The sequence below is a fragment of the Dama dama genome, chromosome 14, assembly GCF_033118175.1.
Source record: "Dama dama isolate Ldn47 chromosome 14, ASM3311817v1, whole genome shotgun sequence".
Classification (NCBI taxonomy): Eukaryota; Metazoa; Chordata; class Mammalia; order Artiodactyla; family Cervidae; genus Dama; species Dama dama.
The window spans coordinates 27,742,328-27,767,342 of NC_083694.1; the positions used below are offsets into that span (position 1 = coordinate 27,742,328).

General features: G+C 35.0%; 1 protein-coding gene across 9 annotated transcripts in view; it reads right to left on the minus strand.

Annotated features, from left to right (window-relative positions):
- CDC42BPA (CDC42 binding protein kinase alpha) overlaps positions 1 to 25,015 on the minus strand; it is a 294,110-nt gene that overhangs the window by 126,709 nt on the left and 142,386 nt on the right. For all 9 annotated transcript variants that reach the window (XM_061160193.1, XM_061160196.1, XM_061160190.1 and 6 more), the window contains 5 exons: positions 21,575 to 21,668; positions 9,694 to 9,894; positions 7,599 to 7,847; positions 6,833 to 6,912; positions 3,027 to 3,193 (listed from right to left, as the gene is read on the minus strand). In XM_061160193.1, the coding sequence (XP_061016176.1) occupies positions 3,027 to 3,193; positions 6,833 to 6,912; positions 7,599 to 7,847; positions 9,694 to 9,894; positions 21,575 to 21,668 (791 nt within the window). The remainder of the gene's footprint in view (positions 1 to 3,026; positions 3,194 to 6,832; positions 6,913 to 7,598; positions 7,848 to 9,693; positions 9,895 to 21,574; positions 21,669 to 25,015) is intronic.

Genomic DNA, 25,015 nt, shown 5'->3' on the forward strand with positions numbered 1-25,015 from the left:
CATATACAACAAACAGTAAAGGCCATATACCACAAACCCACAAGATAATATACTCAATGGAGAAAAACTGAAAGATTTTCCTCTAAGATCCAGAACAAGAAAAGGATGGCCATTCTTATTACTCTTATTCAATATATAGTACTAAAATTCCTAGCTAGAACAATTAAGCAAGAAAAAAAAAGGCACTGAAATTGTAAAGAAGTACAACTGTCAGTATTTGCCAATGATGTGATTTTGTAGGTATAAATCTCAAAGAGGCAACCAAAACAATGTTGGAACTAATCAACTATTTTGGTAAAGTATAGGATACAAAATTAACATTTAGGTACTAGCTGATTTCCTTTACACTAATAATGAATATTTGAAAAAGAAATAAAGAAAACTAACCCATCCACAATAGCATCAAAAGCAAGAAACTACCCAGGAATAAACTTAACCAAGGAAGTTATGTATGCACAATAAAGATATGTACTATAAAAATGACAAGACTTTGCTAAAAGAAACTGAAGAAGATACAAACAGAAAGACATTCCATGTTCATGGGTCAGAAGAATTAATACTGGTAAAATATACATACTACCAAAACCATCTACAGAATCAACACAATATGCATCAAAATACCAAAGACATTCTTCATAAAATAGAAGAAACAATCCTAAATGTTTGTGGAACCATGAAAAACACTGAATATCGAAAGCAATTTTGAGAAAAAAGAACAAACCTGGAAATATCCCGATTACAAACTATATTACAAAGCCATAATGTTAAAAATAGTAGTGTACTGGAACAGACAGACACAGAGAGCAATGGAATAGAGAGCCCAGAGTTAAATCCCAGTGCATACAGTCAACCAATACTTGCCAAGGGAGTCAAGACCCTAAGGCAGAAAAGACAGGCTCCTCAACAAATGGTGCTGGGAAAACCAGAGAAACATATGCAGAACACTGGAACTGGACTTCTGACTCATACTACTCACAAAAATTAACTCAAAACGTTTCAAAGACTTCCGTAAGACCCAATACAATATGCTTTGTAGGTGAAAATGTAGTAAAAAAAAAAAAAAACTCCCTAACACTGGGCTTGGCAATGATTTTTTTGGATATGATGTCAAAAAAACAACAAAAGAAAAAAAAATCAGTAGACTACATCAAACTCAAGAGCATCTGTATAGCAAAACAAACAAACAAACAAAAAAAAAAACAAAGAAAAAAAATACAGAATGGCAGAAAATTTTTGCAACTCTACACTGGATAAGGGGTTACTATCCAAAATATATATAGAACTCATACAACTTAAAAACAAAGAAGCAAGCAATCTGACTTCTAAAAGGGCAGAAAAACTAAACAGACATTTCTGCAAAGAGAACAGTATAAATGAGTAACAAGGCACATGAAAAGATGCCTAACATCACTGATCATCCGAGAAATGCAAATCAAAACCATAATAAGATATCACCTCATACCTGTTAGAATATCTAAGAAGACAAGAGACAACATGGGTGGGCAAGGATGTGGTGAAAAGGGAACCCTTATCGACTATGGAAAATTATGTGGAGGGTCCTCAAAAATTCAAAAATAAATCTACCATATGATACAGTAATTCCGCTTCTGGGTATATACCTAAAGAAAATGAAAACAGATGTTTGAAAGGTCTGAGTTCAGGACAAATCAGCAAATGAGAATGGAAACAGTTGGTTTATGAAGAAAAAGAAAACCAGGAGATAAAGTGTTCCAGAAGCCAAAAAAAAGTGCTTTCAGGAGAGGCGTATGGTCAACTGGGTCAGATTCTAATAGGCTAAAAGGTGAAGACCGGGAAATAATCATTGGATTTTGCAACACAGGCTAGAGAAATGAACTCAGGAGAAAAGGTAGGATTGCTGGGCAGCATCAAGATCTTAGTAAATTTGAGATTACTCTTCAAGAATTTCAAGTGGGATTGGCTGGCATGTTGTGTGTTTTCAGTAAGCAACTTTCAGCCACACAGTTAAATGCAAAGTATTTAAACATGGTTGGGGTTCTGCCAAAGGAGTATGACTAACAGAAAGAGGAGCAATAGATTTAAGAGTGTATGAAAGGGTATAATTAAGACTGACCAAGAATGAAACCTGAGGGTATAAGGGGAATAGGGAAAGGGTGACAGAATTATAGGTAACAGTGGAATTGAAGGACATCACAGTTAAGACACCAGAGAGAGTTAACTAGAAAATTACAAGCACAAATACACAAAAGGCTTGCTTGAAATTGAGATTAATAAAGAATTTTAGACACTGTAATCTCAAGATATATCTTACTACCACCAGAAGGAGTGGTAGAGGTACCACTGAAAGTGAAGAATCAACAAAGAAGTCAGAATATTAAAAGGTTCACTAATGTGCATTTTAAAATCACCAAACATTACAACAGGTGTGACACTATAGAGAATGACAGTTTGCGAGAAGCTAGAACTTTTAAGGCCTGAGGAAACATGGTAGGGAGCCTTATATAAAGTGTTACTACAGGATAAGAAGGGCACGGTTTTCATTAGTAGTATTGAATACTACTTTCCTCTCCCTAGAGGAATTTATTCCCACAGATTTATATACATAAACATGCACTTGTGGTAAACAAATGCTATTTTGTTGTTTACTGTTACTTTTTTGAGTTTACGTAAATGGTATGAGCTTCCCTGGTGGCTCAGACGGTAAAGAATCTGCCGGCAATGAGGAAGACCTGGGTTCGATCCCTGGGTTGGGAAGATCCCCTAGAGGGGGGCATAACAACCCACTCCAGTATTCTTGCCTGGAGAATCCCCATGGACAGAGGAGCCTGGTGGGCTACAGTCTGTGGGGTCACAAAGAGTCAGACACGACTGAGCGACTAAGCACAGCACAGCATTATGCTGTATTTATACCGTATTCTGCATAAATTTCTTTTTTCCATTTAATAAAAAAAGTTCTTTTCAAGATAAAACAACCACTTACAATAAATAGTTTCTATACTGTGAGTCCAATACAAAAAGGGAAAATATTATCTTTAAAATATATTTACCTTGAAGCTTTCTACTAAGTTCAAGTTTTTCCTGCTCAAGACGCTTAATTCTTCTTTCATAAGCTTCAGTTGCCAAGTTGTTATCTAGAGTCCTCTGCACATTAACATCGAGATCCAATGGCGTGGGACCAGCTGTAACTCTCAAACAGCTCCGATCAGAAAGAACACTGAAAAAAAAAAGGGGAGAGGGGGGAATGTGGGTTTACACTGAAATAATAAGTCTGAAGAGAAAAGATAACCTTTTGAAATTGTTCATTTAAAACATGGATTTGAACATCTAGTTACAGCTAGCCATCTGGAGTGATTACAAAATACTTTTTTTTCCCCCAAATCACCATAAACAACCTTTTGGAAGCAGGGGCTCTGCCATGTGGCTTTCAGGATCTTAGTTCCCCAACCAGGGATCAAATCCAGGCCACTTGCAGCAGGAGCACCAAGTCCTAATCACCGGTCCACCAGAGAATTCCTTAGAAGCATTTTTGAAAATAAAAACTTAAATAGTCCCAATTATCTTGAATTTATTCTAGTAACCATAAATTATAAAATGAAGCTTGCTGAGGGGTTACTGGTAGCTTAAAATAATGTGACCACCTAAGTGAAACAGCAATCAAAAGCAGCAACCATGGTCCTCTATGGAATTATAAAATGTTTTCATAAGCTACTTATATAAAATACTTATAAAATGCTTCATAAGCAAAGATACACTGCTCAACACAAGGAATATAGCCAATATTTTATAATTACTATAGAGTATAACTTTAACTATTGTGAATTAGTATATTGTATGTCTGTAACTTGTATTCAACTATATACTTTGATTAAAAATTTTTAAGTGAAAAGTGTTGGACTTTCAGCAGTGAGCAAAACAGACAAAATGTGCCCATATAGAGGCTTTTATTCCAGTGGCAGAGACAAAAATAAACAAAAAAGGAAAATACTCAGTACATGGCAGTGTTAACAGGCTAAGAAGAAAACAAAAAACAGGAAAGGAAGGAAACTTCATTTCCCCTTTCTGCTTTTTGAAATGAATTATTGAGGGGGAATAAATTAAAATATAGATAAAGGGGTCAGGAAAGTCATCACTCAGAAGGTAACCCTGAAAAAGTCCAGAAAAAATAAGTGGCTCTGCCAAGGTAATATGAGAGGAAAGACATTCCCGGCAAATAGAATAGCAGCACAAACACACCATCGAGTGTACGTCAATAAAATAAACGTAATACAAGAAAAAAACAAGCGCAGAAGTCCTGAGGCAAGAGTGCTCGGGCATGTTCACAGGCCAGAAAGGAGACCTGCGGGGCTGCAAAGTGAGCAAGGGCAAGAGTAGTAGGAAATAAAACGAGAAAGATAAAGTGAGCCTTGTTGGGTCTCAGAAGAACTTGGTTTGGAGTTAAGATACGAAGCCACTGGAGGTGGGGGCAGTGAGGACTGGTCCTGCACAGGTGAGTGACATACTCTGCCTTATCATTGAGCAGAATCAATCAGACAGGTTCAGATAAATATAAGAAATGACATTATGAACATCTGAAGTAGGTGATTAAAAGAGATTTTAAGTAGAAGAGAGGACTCAGCTGGAAATATACATTTTAGGAGTCATCAGCAAACACCACCCAGGGGAGCATCAGAGAGTATAAACAGAAAAGATTCAAAGACGAAGCCACAAACCACAGGAAATTAGGAGGGATGTGGAGAATGAGTGGGAGTGGCCAGAAAGACAAGGAGAAATGAGGCCAGTGTTCTGGAAAGTGTTGTAATGGGAAGGAGCTGTGACAAGGAGAGGAGACTAGGCAAATAAGGATGACGAGGACCAAAGAAATGACCATCAAATTTAGCGCCATGGAGGCCAGCGGTGACATCGATAAAAATCAGTTAGCGTCAAGTGATGGAGCACAAACTTGACTGGAATGGTACCAAGAAAGAAGAGGATGAGAAAAATGGACAAAGTCCAGGCAACAGTTTGAAGTAATTTTGCTGTACTAAAGAGCATAAAAATGGTTGGTAGCAGGTAAAGTTGGATTAAGAGAGATTTTTTATTTTGCTTTAAGATGAAAGAAAAACCTACATTTTGTGAGCTGATGGAAATGATCTGTTACACAAATTACACAAGGGGGAAATTTTATGATGTAACAGCAACACACTAGAGTAAGCAAAAAGGGACAGAAGGGATGGGCCCTAGGTAGGAGCTCACATAGTCATACATATAAAGAAGAGTATATGGGTCTAGAAGTATGTAGGCTATAAATGAGGTGATGTGGCTTGTGGAAGCTGTCTGCTGATCGCTCCAATCTCTCTGTGAAAGAGGAAGTGAGGTCATCAAGTGAGAGTCAGAATGACAGAGGTTTCAGAGGAAAAGTATAAAGTAGGAAATAGTTACCTAGGAGAGTGAAGAGTGAATACACTAGGGTAATATAGTATATCTGCCAGGCAGCAATAAGGGGCACTTGGGATTGGTAATCATGAACTTAAAGTGAAATCAGTAAGAGTACTCAAATATTTTTCTCTAGACAATTTGAACTGCACAGGTACAGGCAGAAAACTGAGTTGTAGTAAGGAATGATAACCTTTGGAAGGAAAGTTATGACCAACCTAGACAGCATATTAAAAAGCAGAGACATCACTTTGCCAACAAAGGTCCGTCTAGTCAAGACTATGGTTTTTCCAGTGGTCATGTATGGATGTGAGAGTTAGACTATAAGGAAAGCTGATTGCTGAAGAATTGATGCTTTTGATAAGGAAAGCTGATTGCTGAAGAATTGATGCTTTTGAACTGTGGTGTTGGAGAAGACTCTTGAGAGTCCCTTGGACTGCAAGGAGATCCAACCAGTCCATCCTAAAGGAGATCAGTCCTGGGTGTTCATTGGAAGGACTGATGTTGAAGCTGAATCTCCAATACTTTGGCCACCTGATGCGAAGAGCTGACTCATTTGAAAAGACCCTGATGCTGGGAAAGTTTGAAGGCAGGAGAAGGGGACGACAGAGGATGAGATGGTTGGATGGCATCACTGACTCAATGGACATGAGTTTGGGTGGACTTCGGAGTTGGTGATGGACAGGGAGGCCTGGCGTGCTGCGGTTCATGGGATCGCTAAGAGCTGGACACGACTGAGCGACTGAACTGAACTGAACTTAGCAAAACCAATGCCATAGAATGAGATAGTCAAGGAACTGAGAAGCACCCAAGGAGTGACTATAATCATTCTCAATGAAATTTAAGGAATGGTAAGGAGGAAAGAGGGCTCCCCTTATGGCTTCAGCTGGTAAAGAATCCGCCTGCAACGCAGGAGACCTGTGTTCGATCCCTAAGTTGGGAAGATACCCTGAAGAAGGGAAAGGCTACCCACTCCAGTATTCTGGCCTGAATAATTCCATGGACTGTATAGTCCATGGGGTCACAAACAGTTGGACATGACTGAGCGACTTTCACTTTCACAAGGAGGAAAGAGAAGATACAAGTAGAATGAGGGTAAATGGAAAGAGGGCTAAGATCAATGGCTTGAAAGACTGATGTCTGGAACCTAGAAAATATTTCTTCAATAGCCTAAGACTCTTCTAATTCCTGTTCCATTGCTAAAAGACTCTGAGCTCTCTCTGTGTTCTATTCTTTCTCCCCCTAAAATGAGTTAAGATTCTTATATTAATATGTTTTATTCACTTTGTAATGTCTAACTTTTCCTAGAAGCAGCTTCAACCTATTAAAAAAAAATTTTTTTTTTACTTACAAGGCTCTCTTATGCATTATAGTTTTAAAACCTCAATTCATTTTTAATTTGCTTTAAATTATCCAAATCACATTAACTTTTCAAACTTACCAGCTACTAGTATATGTAAAACCAACAAACGGCAGATGGTGACCAGAAAAGGCAGTATGTGTTGGTGGGGGCATCGTTTCCTAAAGGAGGAAGAAACATCTGGTAAAAAATGAATAACTATAAACTGTAGATGGGGCTATAAAAATTCACTGTCAACAATTTACAAACACTGATAAGTTTGGTCTAGACGTTTAGTGATAAAAAATTTAGACCATAAACACTGCCACTGTAGAATTCTAATAAAAAGAAAAAGATTCAAAGTCTGATGGATATTGAGAGTACAATCATTATTCATGTACTCCATATATGTGAATTTGCCTAGTTGTTAAAATTTATTTGTAATCCCAAATCAATATTCACAAATACTTTTGTAGTTATTTTCAGACACTTGCAGAGCAACGGAAAATTTTCACTGCCCTACATGCACGTTCCCAGCCAGAGCTGAACAAGGAGATGCTCTGCCCTCGGTTCAGATCTCATTCAGTAAGCAAGTGGCTTTTTTCACTGGAGAAGGAAATGGCAACCCACTCCAGTATTCTTGCCTGGAGAATCCCATGGATGGAGGAGCCTGGTAGGCTACAGTCCACGGGTCGCAAAGAGGCGGATACAACTGAGCGACTTCACTTTCACTTTTTTCACGGTCTACATGTGCCTTGACAACTGTTGAAGTGATAAATGGTAAGGTGGCCTATAAAATTACTTTATAACCATATTTTTTGTTTAAAAAAGGCAGAGAGACAGAACTTCTTTAAACAAGCATACTCACAGAATTCTTTAAACAATCATCATCCACATCAAAATTCGACGTATCTGTTGGGCTACTAACTTCTGGAATATAAGGTGCTTCACAGTTTTGAATATTATCCCAATCAATTCCATTGAAAAATGGGTGCTTCTTAAAGTCTTCTATTCCATTTTGACCAAGTCGATGTTCTCTGCTACAGATGAGTCTTCGAATAAGATCCTTAGCATTTTCAGACACATCACTCACTTGAGGGGGAAACTGAAACCTCTCCTAAATAGAGGATAATAGAAACAAAATATAAATCACCAATTTACTAAGTAGGTTGATGCTAACACTGACCTTCTTAAAAATATACTTTCTTTTAAAAATATCTAATAAATATGTACGGGTACAAAGTACTGACACTAAAGGAGATTCAAGAATAAATTTAAAAGGATCATTTTCCTAAAAGAACTTTTCATATGTAACTTAGTCATACATGTACTACAGAAAGAATAAGTTAAATGTAAAAACACCTTAAATGCTGTCAAAATAAAAAGAATTCACTAAATGTAACAGAATTTACATAATCAATAATATATGTGATTGATAACATTCATATAAGTCACACACTAATGTTTAATACTAAACATTTATAAAGAATGTAACATGTACTACTAGACATATGTTACTTGTTTAGCTCATTTAGTCCTCAGAGCAACTGTATTACTCTAATTTTATAGAAAAGGAAACAAAGAAACAGTTAAAATAATTGCTCAAGTTTACATAATCAATGGTAGAGCTAGGATTTGAACTGAAACTGTGATTCCAGAATCTGTGCTCTCAACAACCGTGTTACAGTACAATGACTTCTATCAGAAATGCTTTACTTGCTATTGACAACTTTGGACCTGTTTCTTGTTTTCAAACTCTTGATAACTATTTAGCAGATTATCTTCGCAGCCAGACAAAAGCATCAACTTTGTAAAACTTATATATATATATATATATATATATGTTTTGGGGGCTTCCCTGGTGGCTCAGTAGTAAAGAATCCACTTGCGATGCAAGAGACCTGGGTTCAATCCCTGGGTCAGGAAGATCCCTGGAGAAGGAAATGGCAACCCACTCCAGTATTCTTGCCTGGGAAGTCCCATGGGCATAGGAGCCTGGCGGGTTACAGTCCATGGGGTCACAAAACAGTCGGACATGACTTAGCAACTAACAACAACTATATATATAGCAATTAATTATAATTGTACTACCACAACAAATTAAAAAGAACAGATTATCACTGCCTTTAAGGGATATTCCTATTCATATCCCAGGTTTTTGTAATTACCCACATCTTCTAAGACTGATAATCAGTCTCCCTCTTCTTATACAATCTATTTCATTTGGTATTAAATGGATTAAAATTTTATTCTTTTCTGCTGTGCATCTGGACTGTTTCCAATGTTTGATGATCATAAATAATACTGGGATAAGTATTCTTACACATATAGCTTTGTTCTATGAATATTTCCTTATGGTAGATTCTTAGTATTGAAGGTACTCAACCAAAAGTTTTAACCATTTCTTTTTAAGGTTGTTGATGAATACTTACAGACTTCTTGACAGAAAGATTATATCAATTTACACCCCTATCAATGATGTGTAACAGTGTTCTTCTCAACAGATCATTTATAGTAAACAGTACTATTTTCTTTTCATCTTTGCCAATTTGACAGGGAGAAAAAGTATATCATTCTTATTCTAATTTGGATTTCATGTATCTATTACTATTAAGATCGAGATTTTAAATGCATTCTAGTCATGGTTATACTTATACCATAGTAGTAATGATATAAATTGTCTGCTCATGATCTCTGTTACTCTAATGGAGAGATCATTTAATTTTCTACTTATTAGCATCTCTGATAAATTATAAGGTGAGGACAATTTTATACATAATTTATAGATTTTTAAAAAATAATTCATGGATTTTGATTACTCATGTTGGTCATGTACCCTACTAGCATAGAAATTAGATTATTTATTGTTTTTGGAAAATTATTCTCTTTGTAAATATCACATTTTAATTTTATTATATGTATTATTTGCCACACTAATGTGAAAAATAGTAAAATATACTAACTTTGTGATTCATGATTTTTCCATATGTTTCCACCAGAGATTCTGCATAAAATGGTGTTTCTCCATAAAGCATTTCATACATACAGACCCCCAAAGACCACCAGTCACACTCAGGTCCATATCTGCCTTTTCCATCTTCCATGGCTTGAAGGATTTCAGGAGAGATATAATCTGGAGTTCCAACAGCCACTGAGGATTGGACCTGAAGAAGTTCACATTGTTAGTAAATCAACCATAATATATTAGAAATAGATAATTATTTTAATTAGAAATGTTTATATTTGCATAGAAACACAATAAGCACTATTTCATAACAACTTCAATTTTGTCATTATCTGAATTTAGTCTTCTTGTAAGTTAAAATATATATAATCACCACACAAACAAGTTCTCCAGATTTTTAACACTATAGAATTTTTATTATAGCTGCTACTTAGTTGACTACACTTAAAGTAAAAATATTGAACACCACAGCCACAAACCACAAATTCAATATTTATTTTAGAACATTCTTATTATTGATATTATCTGTCCAACATTGCCATATATTATGTGGAACTTTGAAAATTTTACAATTAATTATGTGGGGAAAAAAAAAACAGAAAAAAGCCTGGCTACTATTATAAGCAGCTTGGAGATTATTTTAAAACATTTTAAAGATAATCTAACTAAATAAATGTTAATAATATCCTGCAAACTATTTATTTATTTAAAAAATTATAAAAGGGGAAAAATATTCTTCAGAACACTGAGTCTAAACACAGAACATACAATTATGGCAAGGTAGATATAGCTTAGAAAACAACAGCTAAAAAAAGATCCTGAGCACATACCTTTTAAGGTATTCCAAAATAAAAGAAAATTAGTTTTTATATGTTTTTAGAGAACATATCAAGAAATGAACATTATCAAGATAAAATAATGGTTAATACTCTGAATTTCCTAAAGTACCATTCTTAATAATTATTAGAACAAACTTCTTTGGCAATACTGAGATTAAGTAACTTGAAAATTCTTGAAAACTCTTAAAAATACTAGATAAAATAAAACAACCATTTTCTAAATGTATAAATGAGCCTTTAAATAAAGAAACTTTCTTAGATATATGTAATCAAGAAATGACTGGAAACCAGGGCATTAAGCATTACAACAGGAATGCAGTTGGGAAATTGTTTTCATTTTCTAGGTACTTGACTTTTAACATATACATAAGGTCAAAAGGAAAGATCCTGAGCTTACCTGAGGTTTGAAGTAAAAGCCTGCCCCATATAATCTTTATCTTTCTAAAAGGTGTGTGTGTGTGTGTGTGTGTGTGTGTGTGTGTGAGTCAGCCATTCGCTTAGTCGTGTCTGACTCTTTGTGACCCCAAGGATTGTAGCCCGCCAGACTACTCTGCCCATGGAATTCTCCTGGCACAAATACTGGAGTGGGTAGCCATTCCCTTCTCCAGGCCTAAAGGGTATATTGTAAGTAAAAGGTGAATTACAAAATCTGCCATTCAGCAGAGAAACACAGTGACATATGTGAAAGAAAGTTTACTCCTTTAGAAATGTGTAACTTTTAGGTCACACAGCCCCACCACTTGGGACTTTAATGCATAGGACTTCTGTGGTTCAGAAATTCTCAAGCCAAGAAACTGGCAAAATACTGGCATCAGGTTAGGTGCTCCTAGAAAGCTTCTCATAACGGATTCAACGGATCCTCCTACCTGGAGGATACATGCTCAAACCTGGCATCATATAATTCTCACACATAAAAATTCACTGAAAGATGAGTTCAGAATCCAATAATATAACTAAATGAGGAAACAGTTCATTTATGAGCAAAGGCCAGAAATCCAAACAAACAACACAATCAGACCTCAAAAAATTATCAGTTCCACTTCATAAAATAAGTATGCTTAAAATTATTAGATGTTAAAAAATCTAAAGCATAAAAAAAAGCTGAAAAAAAATAAAGTCCTAGAATGGAAAAAACTAGTTGTTGAAATAAAAGATATAGAGAAATAAAATCAGATCCATATCTGTACACTTTGTTAAACTACAGAGCACCAAAGGTAAGAGATTTTAAAAACCTGTGGAATAAAAAGAGATTTTCTACCTAGAAATGATAATTAGACTGACAGCTGAATTATTAATGCTAACATAGCTGTTAGAAGAAAATGGAATTGTATTTTTCAAAGTGATGAAACAAAGTAATGGTCAATATTATATTCCCTATCCACCTAAATTATAAAACAGGAATGGGGATTAAATAAAGATATTTTCATACAAAGAGTGAGTGAACTACCACACATAGACTCTTTTAGTTAAACAGGAGTACTAAAGGATATACTTCAGAATCAAGAAACATAATCCAGAGGAAAGAATGTGACACTAGAAGTAACTGTGAACAAAGATACTAGTAAACTTTAACATGCACCTAAATGGTGATTAATTGGATAAAATAATGATGAAGAAAAGGAGAAATAGGACAATAAAGAGTAAGATGAAGAGGAGCAGGAGCAATAGAAATAGGAGATGGGTGAGGAGGAGGAAGGAACACTACTCAAAAGATGAAAAATAAGATGGAACTAAAATACCAGAAAACAACAAGTTACTAAGGGAGTGATTAGGATTAAAATGTTCTGAGTTTCTTGGTTTTCTATTTTTTTTTTCTTATTTTTTAATTATTATTTTTAATTGTGGTAAAATACCCATGACATAAAATTTACCATCATAGCCATTTCCAAGTGTATAGTTCAGTGGCAATTAAGTACATTTACATTGCTGTGCAACCATCACCACCATCCATTTCTAAAACTCTTTTCATCTTACAAAACTGAAATCTATTAAATAATAACTCCCCCATCCCCTTCTCCTCCCAGACCCTAGCAACCACCACTATACTTGCTATGAATTTTACTACTCTAGGTACCTTACACAAGTGAAATTGTACAGTAATGTGTTCATTTGTGTCTGGTGTATATCACTTGGCATGTTTTTTAAAAGGTCTATTCATTTTGTAGGATGGATCAGGATGTTCTTTAAAAGCTGAATAACATTCCAATGTATGGATATACCACATTTTTTTCCCCATTCATCCAATAGTGGACACCTGAGTTGCTTACATCCCTTGACTTTTGTGAATAATGGTGCTGTGAACATGGGTGAACAAATATCTCTTTGAGACTCTGCTTTAAATTCTGTAGAATATGTACACAAAAGTGAAACTGCCAGATCATATGGTAATTCTATTTTCAGCTTTTTGAAGAACTGTTATACTGTTTTCCACAGTGGCTACAGCATTTTACATCTCCATCAGCAGTGCACAAAGATTCCAATTTTCCCACAACTTTACCAAAACTTGTTATTTTTTTTTTTACAGTAGCCATCCTAATGGTATGAAGCAGTATCTCACTGTGGTTTTGATGTGCACTTTCATAAGGACTAGTGATGCGGAGTCATTTGTCTATCTTCTTAGGAGAAACATAATTTCAAATCCTTTGAATATTTTGAACTGGGTTGTTAGTTTGTTATTGAGTTGCAGGAATTCTTTATATATTCTGGATAATAACCTCTTGTCAGACATACAATTTGCAACTATTTTCTCCCACTGTATAGGCTGCCAAAAATAACTGTATCTTTTGAAGCATAGAAAATTTTAATGATGATGTAGTCTATTCATCCATTTTTTTTGGTTGCATATTGTTTGCTGTCATATCCAAGAAATCACTGCCAAATCCAATATCATAAAACTTCTCCCTCTACCCATTAAATGTAAGTTTTAACTCTTACATGTAGGATTTTGTTCCATTTCGAGCTAATTTTTATATATGGTATAAGATAAACTAAGTTTTTTTCTTTGATTAGGAATATGGGGGAAACTAGATTTTACATAAATGATAAATGCTAAATTTTTAAGATAAACATTAAAATATTTGAAATAGAATGTATAACTTCCAAAAAGGAATTTGACCCAGCCATCAAAAGGCAGGAAAGGGGGTGGGAAGCATGGATGCAAACAACCAAGCAAAATCTACAGTAAATAGTACAAGATACTAGAAAGAAATACAAACAAATTAATGATGAAATTCATAAGTGATTAAGTTCACCTATCAAAAAGCACCATTATCACACGAGGTGACAAAACCAAAATGAAAATTTTTTTTAAAAATCAGCAATAAACTGTTTAATGCACCTAGACATAGAAACTAAGAAACGTTTTTTAAGAAAAAAGATGGAAAGATATGCCAGGCATATGCTAAACAAAAGAAAGCTATGGGAGGTGTATTAATTATCAGTCAAACTAGATTCTAAGGCCAAGATGATTATTATGATTTTTAATCATTTATTAACATAATTAGAAAATACCATGGAAGAGCAATCCTAAATAATATGTAACTAACAACACAGCTACAAAAGAGTTGTGAAAATTACAAGGGAAAATTAATAAATTCAACATCATAGTAAGATTTATAAATAATAAATAGATCAGAAAGAAATAAAGCTAGTAAGAATGTTAAAATTTTGAACAACAAAATTTACAACTCTAATCTTATTACAAAAATCTGCAACCAAAAGTTAGAAAAAGATTCATAATTTCAAACAAATATGAAACAGTTAAAAGAACTGACCCATGCGAAATCAAAACATAATCTTGACCAATGCTAAAAAACTGCTAACAAAAAGATTCACTCTTCAATAAAAGAAAACTTTCTATAAACACCAAATAAGTAAATATTGTACTATGAATACTAAAAGGCACACATCTAAATAATTAATGGTCCACAGAAGAATTCTAACTAAAGCTGGAAAATATTTAGTAAAATGCTCTATGTCAAAACTTATGAAGAAAAAGTTAAGCATAAATAAACAATATTAGGAATGAAGAAAGGGGTGAAATACACATGTAATTGAGATTTTAAAACTAGAAAGAGTGCAATCTGAACAATTTTATACAAATAAAATTGAAAACTCAGAGAAAATAGATAATTTTCATAGAAAAAAATGTAACTTACCAAAACTGACTCAGGAAGAAATAGAAAACCAAAGAGACCTATAACCATTAAAAAATTTGAATCAATAGTATAAAATCTATCTGGAAAACAAACAAAATAAGAAGAAAACCAAACCTCACTGAAGTAAAGGTGATTTAAAGTGAGTTCCACCAATTACATAAGAAAGAGATAACCCCAGTATAATAAGAACTGTTCTAGATCCAAAACGGGTAAGGGCTCCCCTGTTCATGTTATAAGGCTAAAACAACCTAAATATAAAACAAGGCAGACAAGAAAAATTTGAGGAGGAAAATTATACTGTAATCTCAGATATAATCAATATCAGATATGAATCTCAGGTAACAATTCAATATAAAATTTTAGAATGGTCAATCTAGCAATTTGATCAAATATATCAGTACAACTTGATGATAAAGTTACATTTACATCCAAAGAATGTATGCTTTAACATTGGACAATCTATGTCACTTATTATATTAACAGGAAAAACACTCTGATATCCACTCAATAGATGCAGAAAAATGATTTGAATGTACAACATTAACAACCATAACATGGCAATCACAAATAGAAATTTCCTTAATCTGATGAAGAATACATAACAGAAGCTTACAGCAAATACACTACTTAATTTAAAACTACAGGGAAAACACCAATAAAGCTAGAACAAGGCAAAGAATCTCCCAATTACTACATTAATACTGTGCTGAAGATCACTGACTGCATGATAGGAAAAAAAAATATAGCAAAATAAAAATGTAAGGATTGGAAAGAATAAAACACAAATCTGGTCATTATTTGCAGACTATAAGATTGTCTATATAGACAAATATACATGTAGAATCTATAAATTGTTTTGAACTAATAAAAAAAGTTTAGTAAGCTTGCTTGTTTAAGGATGAATACACATACAAAAATCAATTGTGGTCCTAAAGAATAGCAACAAACTATTATAATGCAAAAAGTTATCCATTTATAATACCCAAAACCAAAAAACTCCACAAGGTATCTAGGAGCAAATCTAACAAATAAAGGTAACTTTATTAACACAAATAAGAGAAAACCTAAAACAGTGAAGACAGAAACCATATTCATAGATGGGAAGATTGCAAGTTATAGACAAAGTTTTCCCAAAATTAATTTCTAAATTCAGTGAAGGTCTACAAGCTTGTATATGTGAAGCTGTGTTTATATGTGTCTGTATGTATATAAACCAATAATATAATCCTAACAGTCATATGGAAAAGCAAATGGCCAAGAACATCCAAAACAATTTCAGAGAAGAAAAAGAATTACAGCAAGACATCCCCACACAAAAACTGACTTCTTATATATGTATAGTGATTAAAATGGTTTAATTTTAACTCTAATGTGAGAAACAAAAACGAAGCTAAAAGTTAATATAGAAACTCACAAACTGTGGGAAAGGTTAAAACTGAAGCAACCATCCAGGTAATAAATAATGATCCATACAAAATCATATAATCACAACATTTCAGAACACCGGAAATAAACATAACATCCTAAAGGCTTCCAAATAAGGGGGAAAGGTTATAACAGAAACTTTGATAATTAGGATGGCATCAGATGCTTCAACTGTAAATTAGAAGACAATGCAGTGTCTTATAAATTCTAGAAGAAGAGTAAGTTCAAATCTATAATACTATGTCCAGTCTAGACAAATTATTCATCAAGAGTAGAAATGAAGGCATTTTTCAGACATGCAAGATTATGAAATATTTACTTCCAATGGAACCTTTCTGAGGCAACTACCACTAAATGAGAAGAAAGACACAGATGGATCCGGGAAACAGAGGATCCAATACTAGAAAGTAACACATTAAATTCCATGATGATGAGAAAAAGTAATTCTAGGATGATAGTTGTACAGTAGGCCTATTGGACAGTAGGCCTACAGACTAGAATCAGAGTATGCAAGTCTCCAGACAAGAGAATCACTAAGTTATTCACTATGTCTGAGAAAGAAAGGAATTGCTCAATTTCCTAAATGTATATTGGAGAGTTTGGGGATAAACTAGTGAGAAGGCTTAGTGCCAAAGAGTTGATGCTTTCAAACTGTGGTGCTGGAGAAGATTCTTGAGATTCCCTTTGACAGCAAGGATATCAAACCTGTCAATCCTAAAGGAAACAACCCTGAATATTCATTGAAAGGACTGATGCTGCAGCTCCAATACTTTGGCGACGTGATGTGAAGAGTCGACTCATTGGAAAAGACCGTGATACTGGGAAAGACTGAGGGCAAAAAGAGAAGGGGCCAACAGAGAATGAGATGGTTAGTAGCATCACCAACTCAATGGACAAGAGCTTGAGTAAACTCAGGGAGGTAGTGAAGGACAGGGAAGCCTGGCACTCTGCAGTCCATAGCGTCGCAAAGAGTTGGACACAACAAAAGTGAGATTTACACAGAAAACTAAGCAAAGCAAGCGAGTCACTTACTCCAGGGAAAACAAAGAGCGGTTCAAGAAAAGAAATGCAATTAAAACAAAGAAAACAAATAGCATGGCACAGTCATAAATAATATTTGTATAAGTATTTTTAAAAAACTGAACAGGATTTAATGAAAGACTATGTGATCACTACAACACGGGGAAGATAGGAAGTATAACGATTGGTTGAGACAGGTGTAAGAGATCTGAATCCTTATCTTTCATGGTGGGAAATTAGTAGATAATATCTAAAACTAAATAACAAGAGACAGTAGTATGAATACAATAATAAAAAATAAATAAAAGAAACAACAGAAGAAAGAGCTAAAGGATTTGTATGTGTCTGTCTGTAGAAAAAGAGACTTGGAGGTGAGAAGGACCTAGGACAAAGGAAAGGTGTTTTTGTGAGAAGTCTTCCTAAAATACATAAACATCACTTGACAAAAATAAAATAAACAAGAAAAAAGAAGATTCCTTCATTATAACTTTCTAAATGGAGGACCAACATGCTATTATGTCCAAGAAAAACTATTTGGAGATGATTAATAAAAAATGAATGACTAGAAAAAATTTCTGACTCTACAGAATTTCAGGAATAAATCTGATCAAGGGAAACACATACAGACAGAAATAGCACTCAATGCATTCTGGAATGCACAGGAATTTGGAGAGCTGAACATCAGACTCCAGAGGAGTCCCAGCTTTGAATCTACAGGCGCTTATGACATGCAGGACTTGGGAAACACTACCTCTTCCCCTAGAATTCTGTTTCAGTGTATCTCTCGCCTCTCCAGAATTATGGACCACAGCTTTCTGGTGCCACAGCCTCCCCGACTTTAATCTGTGGTTTCTCAACTCAGCAAGACCACCACGCTATTATTTCTCTCCCTCTCATGTCATACCCGGCACTATCCACTTTATACTTCACACACATGCAGTTACCTTAGAGCAGAATAATTATATACACTGGTTTTACAGAGTTTGTGTGATATTGCTATATCTTTTATTTCCACCTATGTCATAAAACCCACATTACACTTATTTTTGTTTTTAATAGTCAGCTGTCTCTAATGTAAACTTAAAAAGATTAGTATAGTCTTTTTTCTTTATTCTTATCCTATAAATCTTATTTATTGTATCTGATATTCTTTATCATACAGATTTAAGTATCCAAATGGAATTGTTTCCTTTGTAGTGGACATCCTTTAGCATCCAGGTCTCTTTCATTTATCTGAAAAGATCTTCATTTTGAAGAGTATTTTTATTCGATATAGAATTCTTGGTTTAGAGACTTTTTTTTTCTTTCAGGACTTTAAAGGTATCATGCTGTGATTTCTCATGAAAGGTCAATGGTTATTCTTACCATTATCCCACAGTATGTAATGATTTTTTCGTTCTAGCTGCTTCCCATTTTTTTATCTTTAATTTTCAGTAGTTTAATTGTGATGTGGCCAGGCATGGTTCTTTTTATAACCTTGAAATATACCAGGATTCTTAAATCTGTTTTTCATCACATATAATAGCTTGAGCCATCAATTCTACAAATGTTTTCTATTACTATCTCAACTTTTTCTAGGCTTCTAATTGTATGCATCCCTAGGCCCCCCATACTAATTTTGCTTCAATCTTTTTCTCTCTGTTCTTCAGATTGCTTGATCTCTCTCAGTCTATCTTCAAATTCACTGGCTTTTTCTTTTTTCATTTCTAACCCACCATTAACCTCTTCTTATGAACTTTTTATTTCTATTAATATAATTTTCAAATTCTAAAAAGATTCACTTGATTTACTTTTCTGCTGACATTCCTTGTCTGTGTAATCACTAAGACTAATATCTTCCCTTGAACGTATTTATGATAGTTTCATCAGTCTCTGTCTGGCAAATCCAACATCTGTGCTACCCAGATTTCTATTGACTACTTTTATTTTTAAATTTTGTATCACAATCACTTAAGTCACCCACTATTTATTTTTGGTCTAGTGATTTTTTTATTGAATGCTGGTCACTGTCAATAAGACATTGTAGAGAATATGGATTCTTCTATCTTCCTCTGAAGAATATTAATTCTTCTTTAAGCAGTCAAAAAAATACTAACTTGAATATGGGATGGCTTACAGTTTACTCTTTTTTTTTTTTTTTTCAGTTTACTCTTTAAGGGCAGATTTATAAAAAACCTAAGATTCATCTCATGATTCCCAGGTGGCTGAGTATTAAAGAATCTGCCTGCCACTGCAAGAGATGTGGGTTCAATCTCTGGGTCAGGAAGTTCCCTTGGAGAAGGAAATGGCAACCTACTCCAGTATTCTTGCCTGGAGAATCCATGGACAGAGGAGCCTGATGGGCTACAGTCCATGGGGTTGCAGAAGAGTCAGACATGACTTTAGTGACTGAACAACAACAAAGATTCATCTCAAGCCTCTTCATTTGGAGGACCACTTTCACACTGTTGATTTTATCAGGACTTGGATTTAGGCTGTTAGATAGGTTTAGGGTAAGACTTACATGTAACTAGCTCTCCAGAGCTGATATTCCAATATCCCCTAGCACTGTGTCTCTTCCAGCACTACTTGATTTCAAGTCATCTGTTTGATTTTCAAATGGATAAAATTTACTATTTGGTAATTCTCAGATGTTGTTATACAGTTGGCCCTCCATGTCTCCTGGTTACACATTTGCAGATTCAACCAATCAGGGATCAAAAATATTTTTTTAAAAAATTTCCAGAAAGTTCCAAAAGGCAAGACGAATTTGTTACATACTGGCAATTATTTACACAGCATTTACATTGCAGTAGGTATTAAAAGTGATCTAGAAAGAAAAGTGAAGTCGCTCAGTCGTGTCCAACTCTTTGCAACCCCATGGATTGTAGCCTGCCAGGCTCCTCCATCCAGGGGACTTTCCAGGCAAGAGTACTGGAGTGGGTTGCCATTTTCTTCTCCAGGGGATCTTCCTGACCCAGGGTTCAAACCCCAGTCTCCCACATTGCAGGCAGACTGACTCTTTACTGTCTGAGCCACAAGGGAAGCTCATAAGTAATCTAGATATAATTTAAAGTATACAGGAGGATGTGTGTGGGTTATATGCAAATACTACATCATTTTATACAAGAGACTGGACATTCTACTAGTTATAGGGGAGGGAAGGTCCTGGAACCAATCCCCTATGGATATCAAGAGACAACTCTCCCACATATGTACAGCCCAGGCATCATGAGATAGCCCCATTTGGATATTTTAGGCCTCTTCTCTGTACAATTCCCTCCTTTGCAATGTCAAGCCCTGCAGATTCCAACTGTTTCAGCTAACCTGTTATTTTCCTCCTAAACTCTGTAAGATTGTTAAACTCTGCTTTACTCTAGCTTTCTGCATCATAGTCAGCAAGTTGTCCCAATCCTGGAAAATGGGGAGACAAGTCTCGTATTGCCTACCACCTAAAAACAGTTGTCTCAATTACTGCATCGAGTTTTACAGTTATTTATTTGTGAAAGAACAATTTGGTATCAATTACTCCCTCCATCCTGGCCAGAGGCAGAAGTCATATAATCTTTTTTTAAAAAGTTATCTGCTTAGGGTAAATTCTCAAAGGTCAAATGACTGGTCCAGAATAATGGGATGTTTTTGTGGCCTTTGGAATGTATTATACTAAATTACTTTTCAAAAAGTTCCTACCAGTTAAAATGATATATATTTGGACATCTATTATACAACCAGGAAATTGAGATAAATATTACTACTACTACAACAAACATGGAATAAAATTGAGGCATGTAAACCATTAAGTAATTGAGAGAATACAATGGAGGGGCCTAGGGGATGACAAAAGATGAGATGGTTGGATGGCATCACTGACTTGATGGATGTGAGTCTGAGAAAGCTTCAGGAGTTGGTGACGGAGAGGGAAGCCTTGTGTGCTGCAGTCCATGGGGTCACAAAGAATCGGACGTGACTGAGTGAATGAACTGAACTGAGGGTTAGCAGAAATAAAGCAAATGGTAACATAAAACTTAGAGGATTTTCTGGTAGAAAGCATTCACTTGTTATACACTGTCCCTCAGGGAAACTAGACAACTAGTAAAGAAAGGGAAAAGAAATGAAAGTGAAGGAGTTACATCTTTCCTTTTTCCCTCTGGGATTTATTTTCTTCAGTCCTCTGGAACTGTGAAAATAAGTTACACTAAAGAAGAAACAAACAAGAGTCTCAAAGAAGGCATAGTATTATCAATCTTAAAATCATTAACATAAGCAGTAGAACATGGTGCGTGAATTTATCAACAAGCTCTATTATGATGAGTAAGCATGCCTAAGTGGAGGGAAGTAAAGCACAGAAAGACAAATGGATAGAAGGATATTTGATAGATAATATAAACAGAAGGAGTCTAAAACAGAGAAAGGAAACAAGGAGGAAGGGTATAACAGTTTAAGATTTATCTTTATTTACCGTTCCATCTTCCATCAGCTTCAGACATGAACCAAAATCTGCTAACCGAATATGTCCATTCATATCCATCAATATATTGTCAGGTTTGATGTCTCTGAAAAAAAGACACATTCAATATTTAGTTGGAAAAAATAAATACAATCAATTACTTGGTAAGATGGAAACGACTCTTAAAAGTCCCCTGGACGGCAAAAAGATCAAACCAATTAATCCTAAAGGGAATCAACCCTGGATATTCATTGGAAGGACTGATGCTGAAGCTCCAATACTTTGGCTACCACATTGGAAAAGACTGGGGAAGATTGAGGGCAGGAGGAGATGAGGGAGACAGAAGATGAGATAGTTGGATGGCAACACTGACTCAATGGACATGAGTTTGAGCAAACTCCAGGAGAAAACAGTGAAGGACAGGGAAGCCTGGCGTGCTGCAGTTCATTGGGTCGCAAAGAGTTGGACACGATTTAGTGACTGAACCAACAACAACTTGGTAAGATAACAATTTTTGCTGAAATTCTCAACTTTTTTCAGAATTACTACTTTATGAACACATATTTCTTTAGTTACTTTATGGGTTCAAATCCTCTCTCTGGTTCGTATTAAAACTTTTTCTTTTTTTTTTTTTTCATTTATATTTATTAGTTGGAGGCTAATTACTTTACAATATTGTAGTGGGTTTTGTCATACATTGACATGAATTAGCCATGGATTTACATGTATTCCCCATCCCGCTCCCCCCTCCCACCTCCCTCTAGACCCGATCCCTCTGGGTCTTCCCAGTGCACCAGGCCTGAGCACTTGTCTCATGCATCCAACCTGGGCTGGTGATCTGTTTCACCCTAGATAATATACGTTTCGATGCTGTTCTCTCGAAACATCCCACCCTCGCCTTCTCCCACAGAGTCCAAAAGTCTGTTCTGTACATCTTTGTCTCTTTTTCTGTTTTGCATATAGGGTTATCATTACCATCTTTCTAAATTCCATATATATATGTTAGTATACTGTAATGGTCTTTCTCTTTCTGGCTTACTTCACTCTGTATAATGGGCTCCAGTTTCATCCATCTCATTAGAACTGACTCAAATGAATTCTTTTTAATGGCTGAGTAATATTCCATGGTGTATATGTACCACAGCTTCTTTATCCATTTGTCTGCTGATGGGCATCTAGGTTGCTTCCATGTCCTGGCTATTATAAACAGTGCTGCGATGAACATTGGGGTGCACGTGTCTCTTTCAGATCTGGTTTCCCCAGTGTGTATGCCCAGAAGTGGGATTGCTGGGTCATATGGCAGTTCTATTTCCAGTTTTTTAAGGAATCTCCACACTGTTTTCCATAGTGGCTGTACTAGTTTGCATTCCCACCAACAGTGTAAGAGGGTTCCCTTTTCTCCACACCCTCTCCAGCATTTATTGCTTGTAGACTTTTGGATAGCAGCCATCCTGACTGGCATGTAATGGTACCTCATTGTGGTTTTGATTTGCATTTCTCTGATAATGAGTGATGTTGAGCATCTTTTCATGTGTTTGTTAGCCATCTGTATGTCTTCTTTGGAGAAATGTCTGTTTAGTTCTTTGGCCCATTTTTTGATTGAGTCATTTATTTTTCTGGAGTTGAGCTGCAGGAGTTGCTTGTGTATTTTTGAGATTAATCCTTTATCTGTTGCTTCGTTTGCTATTATTTTCTCCCAATCTGAGGGCTGTCTTTTCACTTTGCTTATAGTTTCCTTTGTTGTGCAAAAGCTTTTAAGTTTCATTAGGTCCCATTTGTTTATTTTTGCTTTTGTTTCCAATATTCTGGGAGGTGGGTCATAGAGGATCCTGCTGTGATTTATGTCGGAGAGTGTTTTGCCTATGTTCTCCTCTAGGAGTTTTATAGTTTCTGGTCTTACATTTAGATCTTTAATCCATTTTGAGTTTATTTTTGTGTATGGTGTTACAAAGTGTTCTAGTTTTACAGGTGGTTGACCAGTTTTCCCAGCACTTAAACACATGCAGTTTCAGTGTTCTGGAGATAAAATGTGCTTGGTAATTCTCAATCAGGTTACATTAGTCTTACCATGCTTTCTTTAGATATGCACAGTTTCCAATGTGACCCTGGTAGGCCTACTTTCTGCATACAAAGAAGAGTCATAATTACTTGATTCTAACCCATAAAATTGAATAGGAAAAAATACTTCCTAGACCCTGAACATAAATGTAGATAAATACTCAGTTACTGCAGGTCATGACACAAAAATAACTTTCATAAAACTGATTTGGAAAACAACTGAAACAACTACTTAATAGTGATATACATTATATAAAGCTATTTACAGATGTTAAGTCAAAGCCTTTAAGATATCCAAATCTAATTAATAATAAGCTCTACCACTCCAGTTTTGGCATTTGTTTTTACAGTGTTGCAAAACTCTGTGGCAGGTATCCCACTACAAGGGCAGAGCTGAGCAGTTCCAATAGACTATGGCCTTCAAAGCCTAAAATATTTCCTACCTAGCCCTTTATAGAAAAAGTTTTCTGACCCCTGTATTAGCTGATTGCTTAAAATAGACAGGCAGATAGATAGACTAAAAACAACAATCTGTATGGGAAACGGGCTTCATAATCCTCAATATTTGAACTTACAACTTTGACTGTCAGAAATGCTATATTAAGAAAAGATTTTCTGCTGTTCGGAAACACTAAAAAAGTACACTTTAGTGCTAGAAGGAACCTCAGATATTACCTAAACCATATTCTGATGCAGGGAAAACTGTACTTTATTCTTTATTTTTTAAAATATTCAAGCTATATATTCATTATACATAACTGCTACTGGCAGATTTCTCAGATTTTAAAGAAGACAAAGGGAATTCTAAAGGTAGAATTTATAAACATCAATAATATTTTTAGTTATCTGGAAAATAGGAACTGTTAAAACTTGGGAGAAATAAATTATATTTATATATTTATAATAATTAATAATGAAGTGGAAAATATTTAACAAGGCATTATAGATACCATTGACACTCCTCTAGTATCTCATTTCCCTTCCTGATATCACCATCTCCCTCCACTCCCCAGAGGTTAGCAACCACAATCCTGAATTTGGTGTTTACTATATCCATGAATATTTTATTAGTACATATATATGCAATCATATGACTATATACTTTTCTGATGTCTTTAAACTTTATAATTGATACTAAACTGTGTGTATCCTTTTGAAACTTGGTTTTAATCTAATAATATGTTTCTAAAATTTATCCATGTTGACACATATTGTTTTAGTTCATTATTTTACATGCTACATGGAATATTTTCATACATGTAATTTACTTATCAATTCTCCAGATTATAGAATTTAAATTATTTCCAACAATTTTAGGTTGTTTTAGATTTTTATTTTGCTATTACACAAAATTCTGAAATGAATATTTTTTACAAATACCTCCTTGTACTCATA